The sequence below is a fragment of the Rhagoletis zephyria genome, unplaced genomic scaffold (genome assembly GCF_001687245.7).
Source record: "Rhagoletis zephyria isolate East Lansing unplaced genomic scaffold, Rhagoletis_zephyria_1.1 Rzeph_scaffold_01134, whole genome shotgun sequence".
Classification (NCBI taxonomy): Eukaryota; Metazoa; Arthropoda; class Insecta; order Diptera; family Tephritidae; genus Rhagoletis; species Rhagoletis zephyria.
The window spans coordinates 39,277-60,897 of NW_016158218.1; the positions used below are offsets into that span (position 1 = coordinate 39,277).

Sequence of the window (21,621 nt, forward strand, 5' to 3'; positions counted from 1 at the left end):
AGCACTCCTTTATTGCTCGTTCGGGAGGAATATGGGATGTTTTCTATGTGCACTCCCTTGTTGTCTTTTTAGGAGGTTTCTGGGAGGTAACTATGGGAGTACTCCCGTATTGATCTATTAGGAGGTTTGTGGGATGATAATTCTGTGTGTGCTCCCCGATTGCTCGTTTAGGAGGTAAAAGGGATTACTCCCCCTCCTAGGACATCCAATGTTAAAGGGAGTATACAAAATTACATGCTTATACACAGAAGCATAGGGAGCAATGGGGAGTATTCGTATACTCCCAAGGGAGTACTCACCGAGCAATCGTACGATGCTCCCAAGTTCTACTGGGATTATACAAATAAAAATCGGTTCTCTGTATAAAATGAGTCTTCTTTATAAAAATATGCTGTTGGCGAAATATTCGAGCACCCTACATTGTTTCTCCATGTTTGCTGTTTAAGATTAGTGTCAGCTCTAACATTGACATTATGTAGCATTAAACGAAAACTTCCAAAAATACTCAAAAAATACTTGCGAAGGAACAAATTTTTTTGGGGAAGTTTAACAGCATGGTAACTGCTGATTTATGTTCCTCTTTTTTCTGAACATAATTTGTTTGAGTACTTTTTTTATGTATACAGCGCTCAACATTTTCAATCCTCTTCCTTCCATGCCCTCTTTGTTAGAGTATGAGTAGTTTACATAATTGAAAAAAACCTCACAGTGAAGCAAACTGAATTCCGATGCAGACCTTTAATAGATATCAACAAAGAAGACTTCACGTTCCAATAGTCTAATTATTTAGGGCATAAGCACGGGTTTTCTTGAATTTAAAAATTCCTACAGGGTATATTTCGATTTTACTGCACGCCCACGAATAAGTGTTCACATTGGTTATATGCAGGCGCGTTGACACAATTGCTGAAATTCTATTCAACTGTCAGCTTTGAAACATTTGTCACGTGCTACTTTGCACAAGCAATTAGATTCTTTGACTATGATTTCTTTAAGGGTTTTATGTATTTTTGATTTTTTTCCTAAATTCCCATTGGTTCTCAAACGGGATTTAGACGCAAGGTCAGAGACCTCAAACTCAATTAGGCACATACGTATACATATGTACTTATATGTCTATGCTTACGTTGTATTTTACTTATGTTAATCTGGGTTTCCTTGTGAGTGGGTGAAGTTCAATGTGCTCTCACTATGTGCGTTCTAAGTGCACTTGATACTAATTGCACGTAAGTGACGTTCTTGGGGTGGTGATTGATATTTAATTGGTAAAAGTACTGTAATACGCAGAAAAGAATTATCAAGAATCAACGCGATTTTTTACCAACTTAAAACGGTGTTCACATCAGGCGATTTTCTAGGCAATTTTAGAGGCGATTAGTTGAATCAGAAGGTGGCTAGCCCCCAACTTCATTGAAAGCGATTACTTGGAAGGCCAACTACATTTTATTTATTTTTTTCAAAACCATTTTTTTTTCAAAACGCGCTTTTCATAAGTTGAGCCTTATAATTGTTCGTAATTTAATTTCTGTTTAAAGCAAGTCTCTAAATCAAAACATTGTAACCTTTAAAAATGCAACTTCAAAAAAATTTAACCTTAATACCTAAAACATTATTTGTTTGTGCATGCTACACACAAAATTTGAATTTTTTGCCTTTCCTTGACTTATACGATGTTTCCACGATTCGTAATTCGCTAAGTAACTCGTGAATTACCCTGTTTCCATGACACAATTTACTAATTCATTTGGCAGCTTTAGTTCTTGTTCTTGTTCTACGCTATTTATTATTATTTTTGTGTACTGCAAATATCGAAGGTGGAGCTAAAATTTAAGTTATCATCAACAATTTTATTTTATATAGGCTGCATTTCTTTATTCATTCTGAACGTTGGGAATAAACTTTTTTGTTTACTTATTCTTTAGAACGTTCCTGATAATATGCTAACGTATATTTCAAACGCGTTCTGTTTATTCTGGCTCTGAAATCGGATTATCCGGAATGTATAAAGAAACGCAACCATAGAGAATATTTTATTGATATTATTCTATAGCTAGAAAAAGTGCCAACAATTGGGACCAGGCCGGTGAAAACTTCGATATAATTCCGATAAATATTAGAGAAGGCACCGATTCGTTCGTCATTCGCATGGTAATTCGATCTGAATTACCTACAAATGAGGTAATTCGCTCTCAAAATTTGTTATGGCGAATTACGAATAAGAGAGCGAATTACGAACCGTGGAAATGCCGTTTAGCATGTACTATATACATAGGAAAAAATTTGAAAGTTAGGGAGGGTCAAAATTATCGAGCTATCGTTTCCTGGTACTATTTCTGAATATATAGGCAAAAATTTGGCCGAGCCCTACCTGGCTGCGCCCATGACTGCATACTCAAAAATCTGATTAAAATGTCGAAAATTTAGATCAAACTTTGCAGAATTTTTAAAATTTTTACACAAAGTTTGAAATTTATATGGTTGGTAGATAATGGGCCGTATGAATAAGAACTAAGCAATTGCTTTTTTTAAAATGTCATACTTTTTGCTCGATTTATTTAAATAAATTCTAAAAAAGCTCTGAAATTTCAAGAAAAAGCAATTGCTTAGTTTTTATTCCTACGGCACAACGTGCTGCACTTTTATAATAAATAAATAAAAATTAAATAAAGACAAGTAATTTTTAAACAAAAAACAAAACCGACTTCAATTCTCGTATAAAAATTTAAGATTATCGTTAATTTCTTCGTGATACAATGATCGGATTAGTATGGGACCTTAAAAAAAATGTAAAAAAATATTCCGATGAATTAATAACCTTCTTCTTTTCGTGAAGTCGGTTAAAAATAAAGCGTTTCTACTATTTTGGCCATGGGTGTTTGTATAAAGAAACCTAATCACGATTTAATTGTTTGAAGTAAGGGCTAGTTGAGAGGAGACTCCGGCATAATAAAAAAAAAAACAGTTCTTTAGCACGCAATGTGCCGTTTTGTTGCGTTCAAATTCAGAACCTAGTCAAAAATGGTATTTTTTAAGACCCTTGACAGGAATGATCACGAGGAGGTACCAAATTGGTTTGCTTTCTAACAATATTTTCCTCCACCACATGGCCCATGATAAAAACACCTTTTCGATTATGTTAAACATTTTTTTATATTTATATGGCTAGAGTGGATGATCAAAGTCGATGTGTTTAAACAAATCAAAGTGTTTGCTTTTAAACATTCCCGGAAATGCAGAAATACATTACACTTAATATAAATTTTACTTTGCACTATCGAATTATTTATTTCAAGTTTCTTAGTTACATTACGCTTTTTCTTTTTGTTGCATTGGGCAATAACCTTTGGTGTTGAGACAATCGCATTCTACCGGAGGTAATGCCTTGGGAAGAGGTTTGTCACATTCCGAAAAGCTCGGATATGGTGTACAGACTTTCAAACAATCTTGCGGCCCAGGGAATTCGTTGCATTTGAAGTCGCATTTTTTCGTACGACAACCAGGCCAAATAATTCTCACACATTTCGGGTTCAAATTGTTGGGACATTGCTTTGCAATATCACGCAGTTGTGATTGAGGAATATCCTTACCGCCCAACTTCCGCCGCTTCGGCAGTGGTATATCGTACTGCTCATAGCAACATGTGGGCCGTTTTTCTATTCGAAGACCGCTGAATTCACACCAGGTTTGTTGATATGGTTTATTCTTCTCGGACGGCGCATAATACAAATCATCAAATCGTGGATGCATTTCGACACATGGATTATTACAGCACTCGGGGTTTTCAAGGTTCGATGGTATGATTTTTTCTTTACAAGGCCTTGTTTTCCTCTTTGCCGCCAAAGCTTCCTCACTGCAAATGGCAATTTTTTGTGGTTTGCATTTGCGTTTTAGTTTAGGTTTGCTGGGCGCTTTCTTTGCTTTCGTCGGTAGTATACAGCCGCCCACGGTGCTTGATAACCGTAACGGCTGGGCAAACGACGTCGCTAATTTTAAGCCGGGTTTGCTGGTACACAGCAAGCTTTTGCGAAATATATTTTGCATAGCCATTGCAAACAATGATTTTTTTAAACAAAATTTTAATTTAGAGTAAAGCCAAAGGGAGTATATTGATTAAGACAGTAAAAGACTAAAATATTAGCATTTTAAGATTAATAAAAATTTTATAAAAAGTAATTTTTATGACTCAGAAAGCTCAGTTCTTGAATTTCAAACACTTTCAAAATATTGAAGTGGAAGAGAATAAAGTGGAATTTTTTTTTTTAAGCCGAAGAAATTAACAAAAAATAAGTAAAATCTAAATCAAGGAAAAGAATCAAACTGAATTATTGAAAGGCATTCTTTCATCCGATTACGTTAGTTTCTAGTTGCGCATGAGATATTTTACATTAATTTAGTGAACATGACCAGTTACAAACATAGAAATAATAACCACAAAAAGTGGTGTTGGTGGCAAACTTGGTTTTGCCACAGTTCAATTTATTGTACGAGTACAGATGCACATTTGCACATACATACATACCGTCGTTTAAAGTACAAAACTGCGTATCAACAAAATGCAAACCGCATATCAAGATAATGCAAAACCGCGTATAAATATAGTGCAACACCGCGTTTGTGAGGTTGCATAAATTACTTTCTAGAGAGTAAAAATACTCATATTTCAAAATGGTTATCTTTTTTTTTATAAAACAATCGCATTTCTGGCTAGTATATTTCAGGACGAATGGATACGGTTTGAGCCAAGAGCTTGTGTAAGCAAATCCAATTTTTGGTAGCCAATGTCAGTTACGCGGTTTTGAAGAATGACGATACGCGGTTTTGTACTTTAAACGACGATATGTATGTATGAATGTATATAACNAATGACGATACGCGGTTTTGTACTTTAAACGACGATATGTATGTATGAATTTATATAGATATGTATGTAAGTACAAACTTATGTACGGGCATTTGTATATATGTATGTACATATGTAAATTAGGGATGTTTCGAATGTCATATTTTTCACATTCGCGAATGCGAATGCGAATGCGAATTTGCGAAATGCAAATGTGCGAATGCGAATTTGCGTAATGCGAATGTTAGAAATAACATTAAAAAAGCTACAATCAACTTAGTCATCGTTTTTATTACATAAAAGAATTGTAAATTATTAGAACACTGAACGAGTGCTTAACGTAAACAGTGTTTTAATGTAGTAGTCAAAAGGAAAAAGGGGCATAATGGCTGCATTTCGTTATTCATTCTGAACGTTTGGAATAAACTTTTTTATTTACTTATTCTTTAGAACGTTCCTGATGATATGTTAACGTATTTTTCAAACGCATTCTGTTTATTCTGACTGTGAAATGGGATTATCTGGAATGTATAAAGAAACGCAGCCAATATTTCAAAAAAAATGTTGCTGCTTTTTCACTAGTGATCGGTCTTACAAAAAAATTTGTGTGGTACAATCTGGAAAAATGTGATAGATTTCAAAAAAAATTTGTTACCTAGATCTCAGGTTTTGGATCAAACTTTGTACAAAAATTAAAAATATTCTGCAAGGTTTCACCTAAATTGCAAACATTTTAATTAGAATCTAAAAAAAAAATAATTTTAGTATAATAAAGTGCAAGAAAGAAAAATTGCGTTGAGTTTTCGCAATTTTTTTCTTTGACAGTGTAAAGCAGTTCCTTCCATATCAAGATATTTTTCGAACATATTTTGAAAGATTTCTGCAACCTTGAGGAGTGCTGTAAGCTTTCCTTTTTATCACATCACGATGTAGGGAACAAATGTGGAACGTTCCAGAAACCGCTACTTGGGATTTGCCGATTTTGACAATTCTCAAGTAAAAGTAAACAATGCTTTGAAACTTTAGATGTACTGAAATTTGCTAATACTTTCACAAAAATCGTCATTTTTTAAAAACTTTGAGCAAAACTCGCGAGAATTTAGCAAATTTTCATCAAAATTTTCAACTTTTTAATCAGATTTTTTATAATTTTTTTGAGTTGCAGAGTTTGCAGATTTGTAGCCCAATCAATTTCATTATAATAAAGTGCAAGTTTAAAGTGGCTAGGAATTACCGTTGATTTTTGGCATTTTTTTTCACGCAGTGTCTTCAATACAAAATTTTTTTTTCGAAAATAATTTATATGGAAAAAATGCAAAACACCTTCAACGAAAAGAATTCTCAAAATTCAACGCTATTTTTGACTTACTCCGAACATGCATTTTTTACTAGAATTTAATGCGCTGCAAAACTGCATACTAAAAAAAATTCTAAAAAATCTGATTAAAAAGTTGAAAATTTTGATGAAAATTTGCTGAATTTTCGTGATTTTTGCACAAAGTCTAGGAATTATATTTTTATGTTTTTTGTTGTTGAATGAACCATATTTTTATACAAAATTGGCGGAAAAATATTAGAATAAAAATTGTAGCATATATTGTGAATGATTTGCTGTTCCGGCAGTGTATATTTAAAAGCAAAAAGGCTTTTGACTGCCGTGGTCGAAAAGTAGAGATTTCGGCTATAAATTCTGTGTGTCCCAGGTTCGAATGCCGGCACAGTTAGCATTTAAATGATAGAAACACATTTTTTAACCTACAAAATTTATAATTTTCATATGAAATTTCAATTTGTTAACGCTTGTCACTAGCACTTTCAATCTTGATAATTTATCAAGAAAAAGAGCTTTAATAGATTTCTGTGCTAGAATTCCAATTCTTGATAAATAATAAAAAATTGACAAATTATAAAAAATTTTGATTTATCAAGTTCACAGAATCGGGCTGTTAGAACCCTTCCAACAATATTAGAGGGGACTCTCTGCCCATGTACACATTCGCATTCGCAAAACATTCGTATCATTGTATGCGAATGCGAATGTCGAATGCGAATGTGTAAAATGATACGAATCATTCGCATAACGAATGCGAATGCAAATATTCACGCCATCCCTGATGTTAAGAGTGGCAGCATGCAGATACTGAGCCAGTTTATCTATCTTGCATAATCACAATTTTAACCGATCTCAAATATCATTTGCAATTGTGTTAAGTGAGATAATGTTGTAAGTTTGAGTCAGTCGAAGTCAGCCAGTTGCAACGCGGTTGAGCTTAGTGTTATGTTAATGGAAATGTGTAGTTATGAATTATTGCTTACGCAAAATTTTCATTTTGTCAACCTCAGTTATAGCCAAAAAACTCAAAATTCTCTTATCAGCTGGTTGGTTTAGGTTTTATACTTCTTACGACAGTATGGTGGTCAAAATGGGCGGACACGTGAATATCCCAAAGAGTTTTGCGATTCCTTTCCCACCTCTCAATCACTGAATAGCTACTGAAAGCTGAAGAACTTTACCACCATTTATCAGTTTTGAGTTATTGGATGGACTTGGTTAACCTTCTATGTTATACCACGCGTATACGGAAACCACATATTTTACAATTTTAATTGCATGAATGTAGAGTTAAGTCTCGTAAAAAAAAAATTTTCAACCTAGATTTCCCAAAATTTTAATTTTTACACATTCATGTTTCTGGCATACGGGCGACGATATATTATTGCGCGAAATTCCTCGAAAATGTAGGCACCAAAAGTAGTGGTAAAAACTGCATTTATCGTTGATATAAGATATTAAGTTAATGGTAAACAGTTTTAAGTAATTTTCAACTGAGGTTATATACGAACAGCTAGGGATGAAGTGATAACATGCAGGTATCGATACTTTTACGTGAAAATAGTATCAAATGAAAGTATACCGGAAAAATATCGGATCTAAAGTATCGATAACTACTCACATCAATACTTTTGGCTATGAAGGTATGCCTTATGAACAAAATAAGTTTAGGGCGGTATTATCACTGGCGTAGCGAACGAATTTGGGGAAGTGAAAAATACCAAAAAATTTTTTTTTATGTCATAAGTCAACTATTATCTGGGAACCCTAAAACCCAAACTATAAGTTTAATGATGAATGTTATTTAATACAGACAATTTATTGGAAAAGATTGCGAGAAAGTTAATCGCTCATAAAATGTTTCTAAGAGAAAGTCTTCTTTTGTTGTACTTGTCAGGAGTAGAAGTGAACTAGAATACATTTTCTATTTGACATATACTTTTCTCCAGACTAGATGCGAAGATGTCGTTTAAATGTTCAGCTCTTTCCAAGAATTTTTTCTTTTATTTTTTTTTATTTTTTATTTTATTACATGTGGAAAAACAATACAGTTGTTAATGCACTATAAAATAGGAGCGCTGGCTGCCAGGGCCTTCGGCTCAATAATTTTTTTTTTAATTTATCAACTCTTTGTACCCAACTCTTTTCATTCATCCTGTTCGCTCTTCAACTCAACCAGTTAGGCCGTATATACGTCGCATTACATAGACTTTGGTGAATATAGTGACTATATCGACTTTGGCGCATTATCGCGGTTCTTGCTGGCAATTAAGCAGACTTTATGGTGCTTCATATTCGGAATAACAGTGGAGGAAAAATTGCCGAAGCCAAATTTGCCTTAGTATCTGGTTTCGATACGAGTATTTGTTTTTCCATACCTACTCAGTGCTTGGTTCAAAAGTATCGATACCGAAATTACTTGGTATCGAACGAAGAGTGTCGAGTAACTACTTGTATGTTCATCCCCATTTGCACTAAGAAAAGATACAAAAAGGGGTTGGATACTACTTTGCGGAGATTTTCATAAGCTTTGCTAATACAATAATCGCCACAGTCAGACTAAAAAGTATGGTGACTCATCATAGAAACTAGCAAAAACATGTATATTCGCAGTTTTTGCAAATTTTAAAGCTCCAGCAAATCATTTTTGCACTAATGTTAAATGAATACTATTTGCGATGGATAGACGAAGCTTTTAAGTCCAAAACTTTTACTGTAGGAAGATTTTAACTAAGAAAAGTTATCCTACAAAAAAATTAAGGACAATCGAGATGTCTTTCGAATCCTCTCATAGAAGATTTTCATTTTTAGCTCAAATCATTTGGTTCTGATGACTGAATGAGAATTTGAAATTTGGATGGGCGAGGACTTTCGGGTAAACCTTAAATTATTTTATGCATGTCGCAATGCAATATATTTTGAAAAGTCTGTCATATTGAGAAATTTAAAACTGCAGTTGCATGAGCAAGGCCTGCAGCTTCTATCTTAGCCACAATTTTCCTGATATTTTCGATGGGATTTATGCTTTTTCAGGTTCAAGTCACGCCTTAATTTCTGAAAAAGTAAAATTTAGCTTATCTAATTTGACCACGAATTGTGTGGAAAATTTGGAAATGTTGTCACGCCTGAATGTACTTTAATAGTTTTATTGATCTATGCCGTCTATTATTTTAACTTGTAAAACAAAAACCATTATTCGATTTCGGAGGCCTCCTTTGATATTCATAAGGGTACAACTCAGCTGATAGCCTGCAGACGACTTTATCATGTGTAAATAATTACATATACAATTATCGTTTCACAAAACTTTTTAAGATTGATCAGGTGAAATTTCCCAAGCCAAAATGTTGAACAAATTAAACAAAGATAGACTCAACGGTTTCCAATTTCGTTTAAACTCAATTGCCAATTGCCAACACTATTGACCAAGTTTATTTGAAACTCGAGGTCGCAGATTATTTGCCTCTCTCTACCAATCATACCCTGCCCTTTTTTTTGTTTTGTATAGCTAAACGGAACAACATTTGGAGCATTGCTGCAATCAAATAACCAACAATATTTTCTGCAAACTTTACCTTAAATTAACGTATTTATTTTAATTATGGAGTTCGTACTTCGTGTTACGTCAAATGAGTTGGTATAGCAACAATTACTGAAGCCTGTTGGTCAATCGGTGGAGCACACAGTGGGTCCAATGCAAGTGATACAAACACCCGCTAACCAAATGACTTATAAACCAATATATGTACATAAAACGTATGTACATACATATTTACATGCATACTTCGTACATTTGTGCGGCTGAATGTTCCCCAATTTCTGGTCAATATGAGTGTGGTGCCATAACTTGCCACAAGCGGCTGCGCTAAATGACTGGACTACGCGTGCGCTGCTGTTCAACAGTTTCTATGCATTTGTTTGTTTGCTTTCTTTCTTTGCATTACATTTGCAGCTTTAATTGCTCCACTTTGCTGACGGCACGACGGTGTGCAGATACCCACCTACAGTATCGGTCATATCATTAGCACCTCAATTTTAAATTGATATTGGGCACACACGAACCCACACACAGTGCCTTGCTAAGAGAGCCGATTTTGTCAAGAGGGAGCGAGAAAGTTGAGCAAACCTCTTATTATTGAATCATGATATAGACCCAAGATTTAAACGTTGTAGAAAACTAAAAAAAGTTAAAAAAGTATTCATCCAAATTTCAAACTTATGCTGAATTTCCACTAGGCATTGAAATGACAAAAAATGTATGCCATTTAAAAAAATGCCCTGTGGAAATGAATTTAATGATCATTTTTTAATGTAATGAAACAATTTTCTTTTAATGCCTGACTTTGTCATTTGTCATTTTCGCCATTTAATGCCTAGTGGAAATCCAGCATTAGAATTTTTCGAGTACATAATTTTTAGCCACCTGAAACTTGTACATTATTGCACTAAAATTGAATGGATTTTAAAACTGTTTGCTCAAAAAAATTCTAACAGTTCTGAGAAAAAATTTTGCAATTGGTTGGTTGATTTTTTTTTTAGTATTTTAGAAAGTTTTAAGCTTGGGTTTATATGATTTTTGTTAGAGAATGAACTGCAATTTAGCTGAAAATTCTTAAAATTAAATAAATAAACATAGGTGCTAAACAATATCTCTTTGAAATGCGGGTACTATTGATATGACTGCCACTGTATGTGCAGATGTATACATATGAAAACTGATAGTTTACATTCCTATACATACATTCATACTATGATAAGTAGCCGCTGCAAAAATATGTACTATAAATAAGTTTGTAGCTTACTGGGATTAATGTTGCAATGGCGTTGCCTCGCACTCAACTCTTGCAGCGCTCCAATAACTGCGCCACAAAAACAAAAACAAAAACCACAGAAATAAAAGCATAAAGTGTGCTTCTTTAACGTTATCGACTTATTTACCAACTTAACAAATGCATAACTGATATTTTTAATTATTATCAAGTGAGCGGCAAGAGAAACCGTCAGATTGCTTGGCTTCGAGCTTTGAATAAGCTTCCTGTTTCAGCGCTTTACCGGATATATTTATTGGCAATTTTGTATGAATAGAATGAGTATTTTTAAATATGTCGATATATGTATTAGATATACTATATTAATTTATAAGAGGAGCATACTTGTGTTTCATTAAAATTTCTCCGCAATTCTGACGAATATATTTACATATGTAGGTATAAGCACGTGCCCACATCCACTTTTGTGAATTTCTACCAGTCACAAAACTTTTATGACACAAAATTTTATTAGCTTCATTAAAGTTCGCCATAAACGATAGCGTCAAAAAAGAAACCTGTTGCTGGTCACTCTATTTTGCCGCAAACTATTGCGTTGAGTGTCGGCTAGCTGTTGCATGCAACTGCGTTGAATGACGTAGGAGATTCTGCAGTCGCCGCTGTTGCCAAAACTTCTTCTTCTTTGTTTTTTGTCTAGCCATATTTGCGCTGAATTGGGTCGACTCTGTTGTAACGACGTTGCAACAGCTTTCCCACACAAGCGTACTTAGGAATTAACGACTATGCAGCTAGTTGGTGTTATGGAGGCATAAACAACGGCAATATCCTGTTTAATGCAATTTATTGCTAGACAAGATATTGATAGCAGAGGGCGATGTAGCAGAGATATTGGAATTTGCTAACCATTGAGCCTGTTTCTGGTATCTTGTACGAGAATTTTTACTTATTTCGTTATTGGTGCTTGCGAAAGGGTATAGGAGTATAATATATTTTGATATAAATTTCTGTAAACCCTTGTAAATTTCGTATCCAAATTTAGACAAGGCGTCGTAGAAGCAGCTCCCCTACGTGCTATAAAAAGCCGCTTTAAAATAGATAGTGCTTCCGTTTGGTTATAAAGGAAAATTTCTTAGATGAGCAGTTAAATTCAAGTCAAAGGTAGATTTATCAGGGTTCAATCAATTGATTCATAGAGGTACTCAATCTTTCGCACAGAATCGTCGATAGGACGTCGATGCAATGCTAAATAGGTTTATCCCATGGCAATAGGCGCAAAAAGCAGGATGCCCCTTTGAAACAATTGAGAAAAAAGATGAGATTCCAATCTTCGGAAAAGTATTCATTAGACCATTCTTCGTGCTTTATTCCGGGTTACCTTAGTCAAACGCACCAACGAATTCACCGCCATTGCACGAACCGACGCAGTTTGTGAACTATTTGAATACTGACTTATTTCCAATTATCCAATAGAATTTTAGATCCGCATGCGGAGCGTATTTCACATGTACTTATCATAATGTGATAAATTTGTGTGTTCGTACGTTGATTGTGATATCTGTGCTCGATTTGGCAGCGATTTATGGTGTTAACGGCTATGGAATTTCCGCCATCTCGAAGGCAAATGTCTAAAGCGTTGTTTCTAAATGCCATTTCAGGCTGGGCCAAAGTATCCCTGAATGGTAGTCACAGTCCAAAAGCATTTTTATCCACCTGGCCGCGGCTACTAACACCAAGCGCCTAAATGGATGCTGCGTAGGCAAAACTTGCCTTCATTAAATTTATGAAATTTTTACACATGCACTTCTCAATTGCACTATATAATAAATTTGATGGCATTTCAAAGTATGCTCGGCCTGGTCTGATGCATCTTCCGGACGATGCTTCCGGAGATTTTTGCGGACTCTGCATGGTTGTAACAGATGATCACCATTGGCCACAGTTCCTACCCTCTACTTTTTGGTCCCACATATATTTTTTTTTTATATAAGTACATGCAAACACATTGGCTATTCAAATATTATTTGTTGTTTGGACTTGGGATCGAACCCAGGACCTGCTGTGTGGTAGTGACATTAGTCATTTTGTGAAGATGCTCGTTCAAGGAGCCAGAGAGAGGGTTAAAACATTTTACGAAAATATTAAACAAAGTATTTTATCAGGGGCCAACAAATATTATAAACTTCTGCGGATTAAGTGGAAGATTAAATTGTGTTAGCAAGGATATTTCAGTATCGATGTCCCGAGTATAGATATACTATACATACGTTTTTTCTGAAACAATTTAGGCCTCTAACTGCCTTTTTTAACGAAACCATTTTCAAATCTATGCAGATTTTAATAATATTGGCTTGTAGTATGAGAATTAGTGCATCGAAAATTGAGCCTTTTCACAACGAAACCTCTTTAGAGAAAGGTGATTTCGGTTATTCCTATTGTTAATTTCTATTTTAGTTATTAATTTTGAAATCGCATCATGAAAAATTTAACTTTAAATAAGTACTTTGGTAAAAAAAAAATATTATATACAAATATTCAACAATTTCATTTTGCTTGTGAAAAACATCAATAATTTACAAAGGTCGAAGTATAGCTGCTATTTCGGAGATCACCACATCTCCTCATCAGACTTCTTCATCGAGTTCACTGGGATTTGTACTTTACCTGGCGAACTTAACTCAATGGGTAGACCACTGGCCTTGAATGCCGAAATTGGGAGTTCACATCCCAGTTTACTCGATGAAGGAGTCCGATGAGAAGATGTGGTGATTTCCTAAATAGCAGATATAACGTCTACATTTCCAAATTATTGATGTTTTTCCACAAATTTCATTCATTTTTCATTTGAAAAACGGCCTCAAGCTCACTAAAATTGCTGAATATTATTGTTAAAAGCCCATTAATATCAAACAAAAGCAAATGTAAACTAGTCTTCAATATAAAAATCGTATCATTAAATAGAGCAGTTATGTAGCTGCCGTTTCATGAATTGAGGTACGAAAACACACTTATGATTTCCCAAATAAGGCTAATGGGCAAATAAAATTTCTTCCTTCTTGAAACGTTTACGCGTTTCTTTGACACTTTTACACGACGTCACCAAATGCCGTAAAACACTGACTAACTAACACAACAGATATATGTACATACATATGTTTGTAAATCCTTTTCAATAAGTGAATGATTTTTAAAATGACACTTTTACGACTTGCAATCGACGAAACCGTTGAACATTTCCACTCTCGCCACTTTGCTTCTTACCGAAAAGCTATCAAATTTTCTATCAAAATAAGCGGATTATGTTTTCAAGTATAATCATTTCTCGGTCACTGGCGCTCACAAAAAAAAAAAACATCAAAAGCGACAAGTTTCTTTCCAGAGATTTTTGCAAATATTCTGACACCCCAAAATTTTTTCCGCCTGTCGGTTTGTTTTGTGTTAAATCGGTTATCGGTTATGTTGTACACTTTCGAGCGTCTGCCGACGAACTGATTTAGTAGAAAAGTTGGCTGGAGTTCAATAGCATAGAAAGAAATGCGATTTATTTGCTAACCAGATTGCAGTGAAAGAGCAGTGGAAAAAGTTGCAGCAGCGGCATCAAAGTAGAAGTTGCAACATTAGATGGCTGCTAGCACCTAGTTTATAAGAAGTCTTTAGTAAAACTGCTGCACACACCACGCCACTAAACTCCCGCAACGCTCCAGCGCGAATGCAAGTTTTTATGACCGGCGGCGTGTTGCAAGTTGTAGCTGCGGACAAGCCATGCAGCCATGGCTGTCGGCAACTTGTTGGCCACTTGGTCAGTCTGGGAATTAGAAGTCTCTATGACAGCCGCACTTGGTAGCTTTAGCTGGGCTGCTCAAGATGCATTGGCGGTGAAGCCAGTTTGGCCAACATAAAGCTGCTTTTTTTGTTAGACTTTTTATTTTATTTTTATTTTGCCGTCAGCATTGCTCGGTTTTCATTTACAAGCACTCAAGCGGCCAAGCGTGCCAGTGTTCAGTCCAAGTGGCTGCTGCTCGCCGCCAAGCATTTTTGTAAAGCAGCATTTAAACTTCTACAACTTCTGTGGTCTTAAATTCCGCAAAGCCATTGCCGAGGGCGTATGCGGTGGAGGAGAGTAATGGAAATCGGTAGCTTTTATTACTGGTGTTATCATTGTGGCGCGTGCAGCCAGTTTGACAACAATTTTGGTATGAATGAATGTGTGCAAGGTTTTTATTTACCGTTAAGGTCATTAAGATTATTTAAATAGTGAATTTGTGGAAGAATTTGATGGAAGTGTGCCTTACCAGATATTTTTATATGAAAAGGTGAGTAAACATATCCTGAGTTATATTGAACATAAGATTGCCGTTACAGAGTTACGTTTACTTGTAAATAATTGACCATTATAAGTTTAACATATATACATGTATATTAGGGATGTTTCGAATGTTGGGATGTTGGAAATAACATTAGAAAATGTTATAATCAACTTAAGTCATCATTTTTATTACTTAACAACTTTGTAAATTATTAGAACATTGAACGAGTGCTTAACGGGAAACGCGAAAATAACGCCTATGGGCTTTATTTCCTAAAAAAAAGAATCAAAGCTCGCGGGCGTTATTTGCATTTCGAAGGGGAAATAACGCCCAGCACTTAAAGGCAATAAAGCCCGGCCCACTGTCCCAAAAATATATGAAAAAAACTTGTTTGCTAATTTTTATATGCATACCCTTTATATTTGTGCTTTTTAGCCTAAAATGTTTGTGAAGTATTATGGCAGTAGGATAACGATAACCCGTGCCGACTCTTAGTTGAAATTTTAGTTAATATGCAATATGTATATGCGAAAAATTCGATATGTTTCTCATAGAGCTGTCAAACTATCGACGATACTATCGATAGTATCGATAGTCTGGTCGCATGAAATAGCTATCGATAGTTTTACTACTATCGCCACTATCGTTTCATTGATAGCGTATTCTCTTTCCTAGTTTTTGACATTTGCACGTATTGGTTCAAAGAGAACAAAACTTGGCAGCATTGTTTCCTGAACGAACGAATAAAGATCACCCAGGACGGAGTACGAGAAAAAAATATTTTTTTTTACAGTGACGTAATTTTTTCGCCGCCATGTGAATGAGACGGAATTAAACCGTGAGTGTGAATGAAACAACCGATTAAAAAATGACGTTATCAACTATTATAGCTCTGATCCAGTACTCCATGAACTTATAGGATTTTACACGAACTCGCAGGAAGTTACAGGAAAAATGTTCCCGTACTCCGAAATCCTCCAAAATCCTGTAAATGAGAGCGACTTTTGGAGAGTTGTGTAGAGAATGAAGTTGCAAGATTTTATCCGAACTTTTTCTTCTGGTAAAATCATGAAAAGTGTCAAGCAATCACTGGTTGACGTTTTTACAGGAAAAATGGTTTTTTTGTTCCCGTACTTTTTGTTGTTACTCATTTTTACTCTCACTTCAGAGAGTAATTTTGCTGTTTGACAGTTTTACAGGATTTTTNCTCAAATGCAATTACAAATACACGGTTGCCGTGCTGGGTGATCTGTTTAGTTGGTTCATGGCATTATTTCTAAAAGCATCATTTTATATTTTAAGCGTGGAAATAGCAGAGGTTACATTGCCGTCTTAAGAGCGTGCCAGACGTGGCAACGCAGTATATATTTTAAAAGACTGTCAAATTGAGAAATTTCAGAAAGCAATTGTATGAGCAGTGGCACCTGCATGTAAAGTATTTTTCGAAAGAAATTTGTTTATTTCCGAAAGGCGAATTGCAGGGAAAATTTCTGAAATCGCCCTTTGACTGTTTACACGGCGAATGAATTTCTATCAATATTTCTCGATACTAAACTGCAACCGTCAGCCTTTAAAATAAGCAAATTTATAATAGCAAGATAACGAAAAATAAATGGGTTTAGAAAAACATATATATGAAATGGGTCGATACTATCGATAGTATCACCCTTAAGACTATCGTAAAACATCGATGGACTTGACTATCGATAGTTTGACAGCTCTAGTTTCTCATATTTGAACGCATTTTTAGTAAATCCGCATCTCCAAATTTACCAAAAGAAAGCATGATTTCACCCAAGGACATAGAAGAAATTAATTAACCCTTTCCGGTCAAATCCGTCCCTGATGAATATAAAAATTTTTCCTCTTAATAACAAGGTTCATAGAGAAAAAAATATCCAAAAGTTGTTTTGGGTAGCTATTAGGGCTACCTCAAATTTGTGCAATATATTGTACAAAAGTCCGCAAAGGAGTAAAAGCACTGAAGAAAGCTCAATAAATATTTCACTAAGTTTGACGGAATACAACTTTTATTTCATTGAAAATGAACTTTTGTATGTACAAAATAATTGATTTTACTGAAGATATGTTGGAATGAATATTTTATATCCTTTTAAGTATTTAAGTATTAAGTTAAGATTTGCATTAAAAAGTTTTTAATTTTCTCCATGAGAAGAGAATTATATAAAGAAATTTTGAAAATTTCGGATACAATTACAATATAAAATACAAATGACCCGTTATAATAAACCTTCTAGGTTTTTCTGCCTTCGGTAGATCAAGAAATCAGAAACCTACCAATTACTGCAACAACAGCGCACAAGCTCTTCAAAAACCACCCTAATTGCCTGTTCAAATACAACCTTTGCGGACAATTGTACAATATATTGTACAAGACACTTACAACTTTTCAATGTAAATGTACAATATATTGTAAATTTTTTTTGACCACTCGGAAAAATATTTTAAATCATGATAGTTTAATTTTAGCATTTTTATATGATGAAATGCTTTTAATATTTCCATACTATTGCTTTTATTAGCGATTTTACTTGAATTTTACGTATTTTTTGTACAGTAAATTACCACAACTTGCGTGTCACTGGAATTTTATAAAATGGTCTACTTTTAAATTAAATTCTAAAAATATTTTTGAAACGTTTTCGATTTTGAAATTTACGTAAACTATTCGGGACATTCCAAAGCTTCGTAAAGTTTAATTTGTTTTCAAAAACATTAATAATAATAAATAATTAATTAATGTTACAAAAAATTAAATGTACAATATATTGTACAAATGCAGCGAAAGAGTTAAAGGAAAATATCTTTTGCAAATTTTATTCTTCAATATCCTTATACATATATATTTATAGGATTTAAATTAAACCGAGATTCTTCAAAATACATTCAAAATTAAGGATCTTAAAGTTTAATTTGTTTTCAAAAACATTAATAATAATAAATAATTAATTAATGTTACAAAAAATTAAATGTACAATATATTGTACAAATGCAGCGAAAGAGTTAAAGGAAATATCTTTTGCAAATTTTATTCTTCAATATCCTTATACATATATATTTATAGGATTTAAATTAAACTGAGATTCTTCAAAATACATTCAAAATTAAGGATCTTTACCAGTAATATCTTTAAAGGACATTTTTGACATGTTCCTAAACGATAATGGAAAACGAAAGTTATAACTAATCTTGTTTTGATTTTTTTTTAACTAATGTCCATGTATCCATATATTTTGTAAACATTTGGAAATATAGATATTTCGATTTGTCCTTTGGGTAAAATTCTGACTACCTGGTAAAAAACCAAAAACGCAGATCTACTAAATATTATGCCCCAATACTGTTTGTATGGTAATATCGTTCTATATAGATGTAAACTGAGTAAATTAGCAAAATACGCGAACGGTTTGCCGTGGTCCGAATTACATAAAATTTTATTCGGATAGTTTTTAAGACAAAAACAATAAAATGAGGTATGCGTTAAAAAAGAACTTTGGTTTTTTGAAACTGTCTAATGTACATATATGTATATAGCGATGCAACTTGGACGAACAAATGTTAAAAGACTTTGGTATCTACGGTTTTGTTCGCAAGGTCGACGTCTACCGGAATGACAAACTATATATAGACTAATGACAATATTGGCATGAAACGTATAAATATTCAACGTTTTCCGTTTTCGTGCTCGATGCAGTAGGGCCTGTATACTGAAAATCTGTTATCTGTGCATTTTCCAACTTTTAGGCAAAGGGTCGCGACAATCTAGGCTCTTTAGTTATATTTGCGGTAGCCCTGTCCGCCTATGACCAGATAGATTTTGAAACTTTTCAATATATTTAAAAGGTTCCAGAAAAGTCTGCCAATGGGCTCATACCCAACCATATTCCAGGCGGAGATCTTCGCAATCGAAGTCTGTGTTCGAGAATGTCTTCGGAGAAGGACAAACGGGGCCAGAATAAATATTATGTCGGATAGCCAGGCAGCACTAAGGGCCTTAGACTCATTTAAAACGACATCAAGGCTTGTGGACAGTTGTAAAACTCTTCTGAATAGCCTAGGAGCCCATAATAGAGTTACGCTGTGGTGGGTCCCTGGGCATGAAGGGTTTGAAGGCAACGAAAGGGCTGACTATCTCGCAAAACGTGGGGCCCAAACGCGAATGCATGGTCCCGAGCCTTTCTGTGGTACATCTATAGGATACACTGCAGAACTACTTAGGAGTTGGGAGGAATCTCAGATTGCTGCCCACTGGCGTAAGTCAAAGGGAATGAGACAATCAAAGAAATTCATAACTCCTTCCAAGAGGAACTCAGAAAGACTCCGTGAACTCAGCCGGGAGGGTCTTAGGACTATTACAGGCTACCTGACAGGACACTGCAAGTTAAGGTACCATCTAAACAAAATGGGGCTTTCTGTAGAGACGGACTGCAGATTCTGTGGGCTGGCGGAGGAAACCTCGGAGCACATTCTGTGTGACTGCCCGCGTATCATGAATAGCAGACTGATGCACCTTGGAGAACGATTGTCTTCTCCATCCAAGATTTGGAACACGGCACCCTCCAATGTGCTTAATTTTTTGAATAGCCTAAGGTTGGAGTGACTACAATCAGGGTTTAGCACAATAGATCTTTTAGGTCGCAGCGCGAGTATACCCGACGTACTAATAATAATAATAATAATATATTTAAAAAAAAACACCATCATTTATCAAATATTAAGGTCCCTAACTAATTTGGCTTCTTATCTGCACACAAAAATTATGTAAGAGCGCATTGTTCTTTAGTTTGGTAAACTTTTATATTCACTTGATCCAAGAGGAAGAGAAAAGTGCAAGGCTTTAATAATGAGAAATTCTCTCACGAAGTATTATATACTAGCAAATTATATTAAACTTTTACAAACTGGTGATCATCATGGCGCAATAAACAGGATAAGTAATAAAACACTTTGCTTTTCTATCGGCTGCCTTATGGGCAAATTTTCCAATAAGGCAGAGTCAAAATCTTTCATCTCGCTTAATTACTTCACTTGGTATAATCCACAATACAAACTAGTACATTGAAATACGAGTGAGTTAAATTTCTTTTGTTAATAGATATACAAGTTTATATCTTTTATCCAATGATGCTAGGCAAAAATAACCTAAGCTGCGCACAATAGGACCGGCGATTCAGTACACAACTTAAGGTGGATATTTTTTTTTATGATATCATTCATTCATACATATGGGGCGATGCACGTCAAATGTTTCAGGCGAGCTAAGCGGTGGAAAACAAGCTACTTTTCGACTAGCCGGGAAGCAGAAAATAATTTAAAATCTATGATTTCTATAAATTTTTGCACGGGCTATCCGATGGTGCTATGCGTTTTCCAAATTTTACCCTGTTTCATGAAAAACAAAATTCGAAACAACAATTTGTTTGTAATTTTTCTGAGTTATTGTCATTTTAATATTGTTTTAGTTATCTCAATCGAAAGATCAGATCTTTTTATATGTGTACATAAACATTATTAAAAAAAATAGGCTTTTTTATTTTTCCGAGTTATAAACCGTTTTAGAGCCCGCTAAACGAGTCTCGACCACTCTGTCCACTTGCACGAATTAAAACATCATACTGCGATTGCAAATTTTTACACAATTGTCACTTAAGCTCACATTATCTCAGACGTTTTTGTATCGATCGATTTGAAAATTTCTCACAATAAGCGCACAGTAAGCGGTTAAGCGCGCTTTAAAACGCTTTATAATTCGCGAAAATAAAAAAGTCCCCTTTTTCGATTAAGATAACTAAAAACAATATTAACAAGTAAGAAAGTCTAAGTTCGGGTGGAGCCGAACATTAAATCCCGGCGCAAGTATTAAATACACATTTTTTCACCTTTCCGAAAGCTACCGCTAGATGGTAAGCCGGGGTGTATCAATTTTGAGTAAATTAGCGTCTTTAAATTTCGAAATATTGCAGTTTCAAGTATTTCTGAAATTTACCGTTATATGAAAAGCGGCCGTAATTTTAGTCCGCTTTCAATAATTTCCACGTTTTGCTTTTATGTGGCAAGCACAAAAAAAATACCGAGTTTGGTACAAATTGATAGAACGGTTACCGATATACTTATATGTGATCATAAGTGGGCGGTGCCACGTCCATTTTCCAAAATTTTACCATAAACGTATTTATTCCTAAAGAATTGTTGCAAGCATCAATTTTGAATAAATTGCTTTAATATTTACTGATTTATCGAAGATTTTGTATTTCTCTAAATTACCGTTANATTCCTAAAGAATTGTTGCAAGCATCAATTTTGAATAATTAGCTTTAATATTTACTGATTTATCGAAGATTTTGTATTTCTCTA

At 34.5% G+C, this 21,621-nt stretch overlaps 2 protein-coding genes across 3 annotated transcripts in view; both read right to left on the bottom strand.

Moving 5' to 3' along the window:
- Positions 1–21,621, bottom strand: part of LOC108362880 (putative mediator of RNA polymerase II transcription subunit 26) — a 134,839-nt gene that overhangs the window by 21,896 nt on the left and 91,322 nt on the right. The window lies entirely within an intron of this gene.
- On the bottom strand, positions 3,230–4,047 carry LOC108362881 (uncharacterized). The gene has a single exon (XM_017616035.1). It carries the CDS (start codon positions 4,045–4,047, stop codon positions 3,307–3,309), a length of 741 nt encoding a protein of 246 aa, XP_017471524.1. The 3' UTR covers positions 3,230–3,306.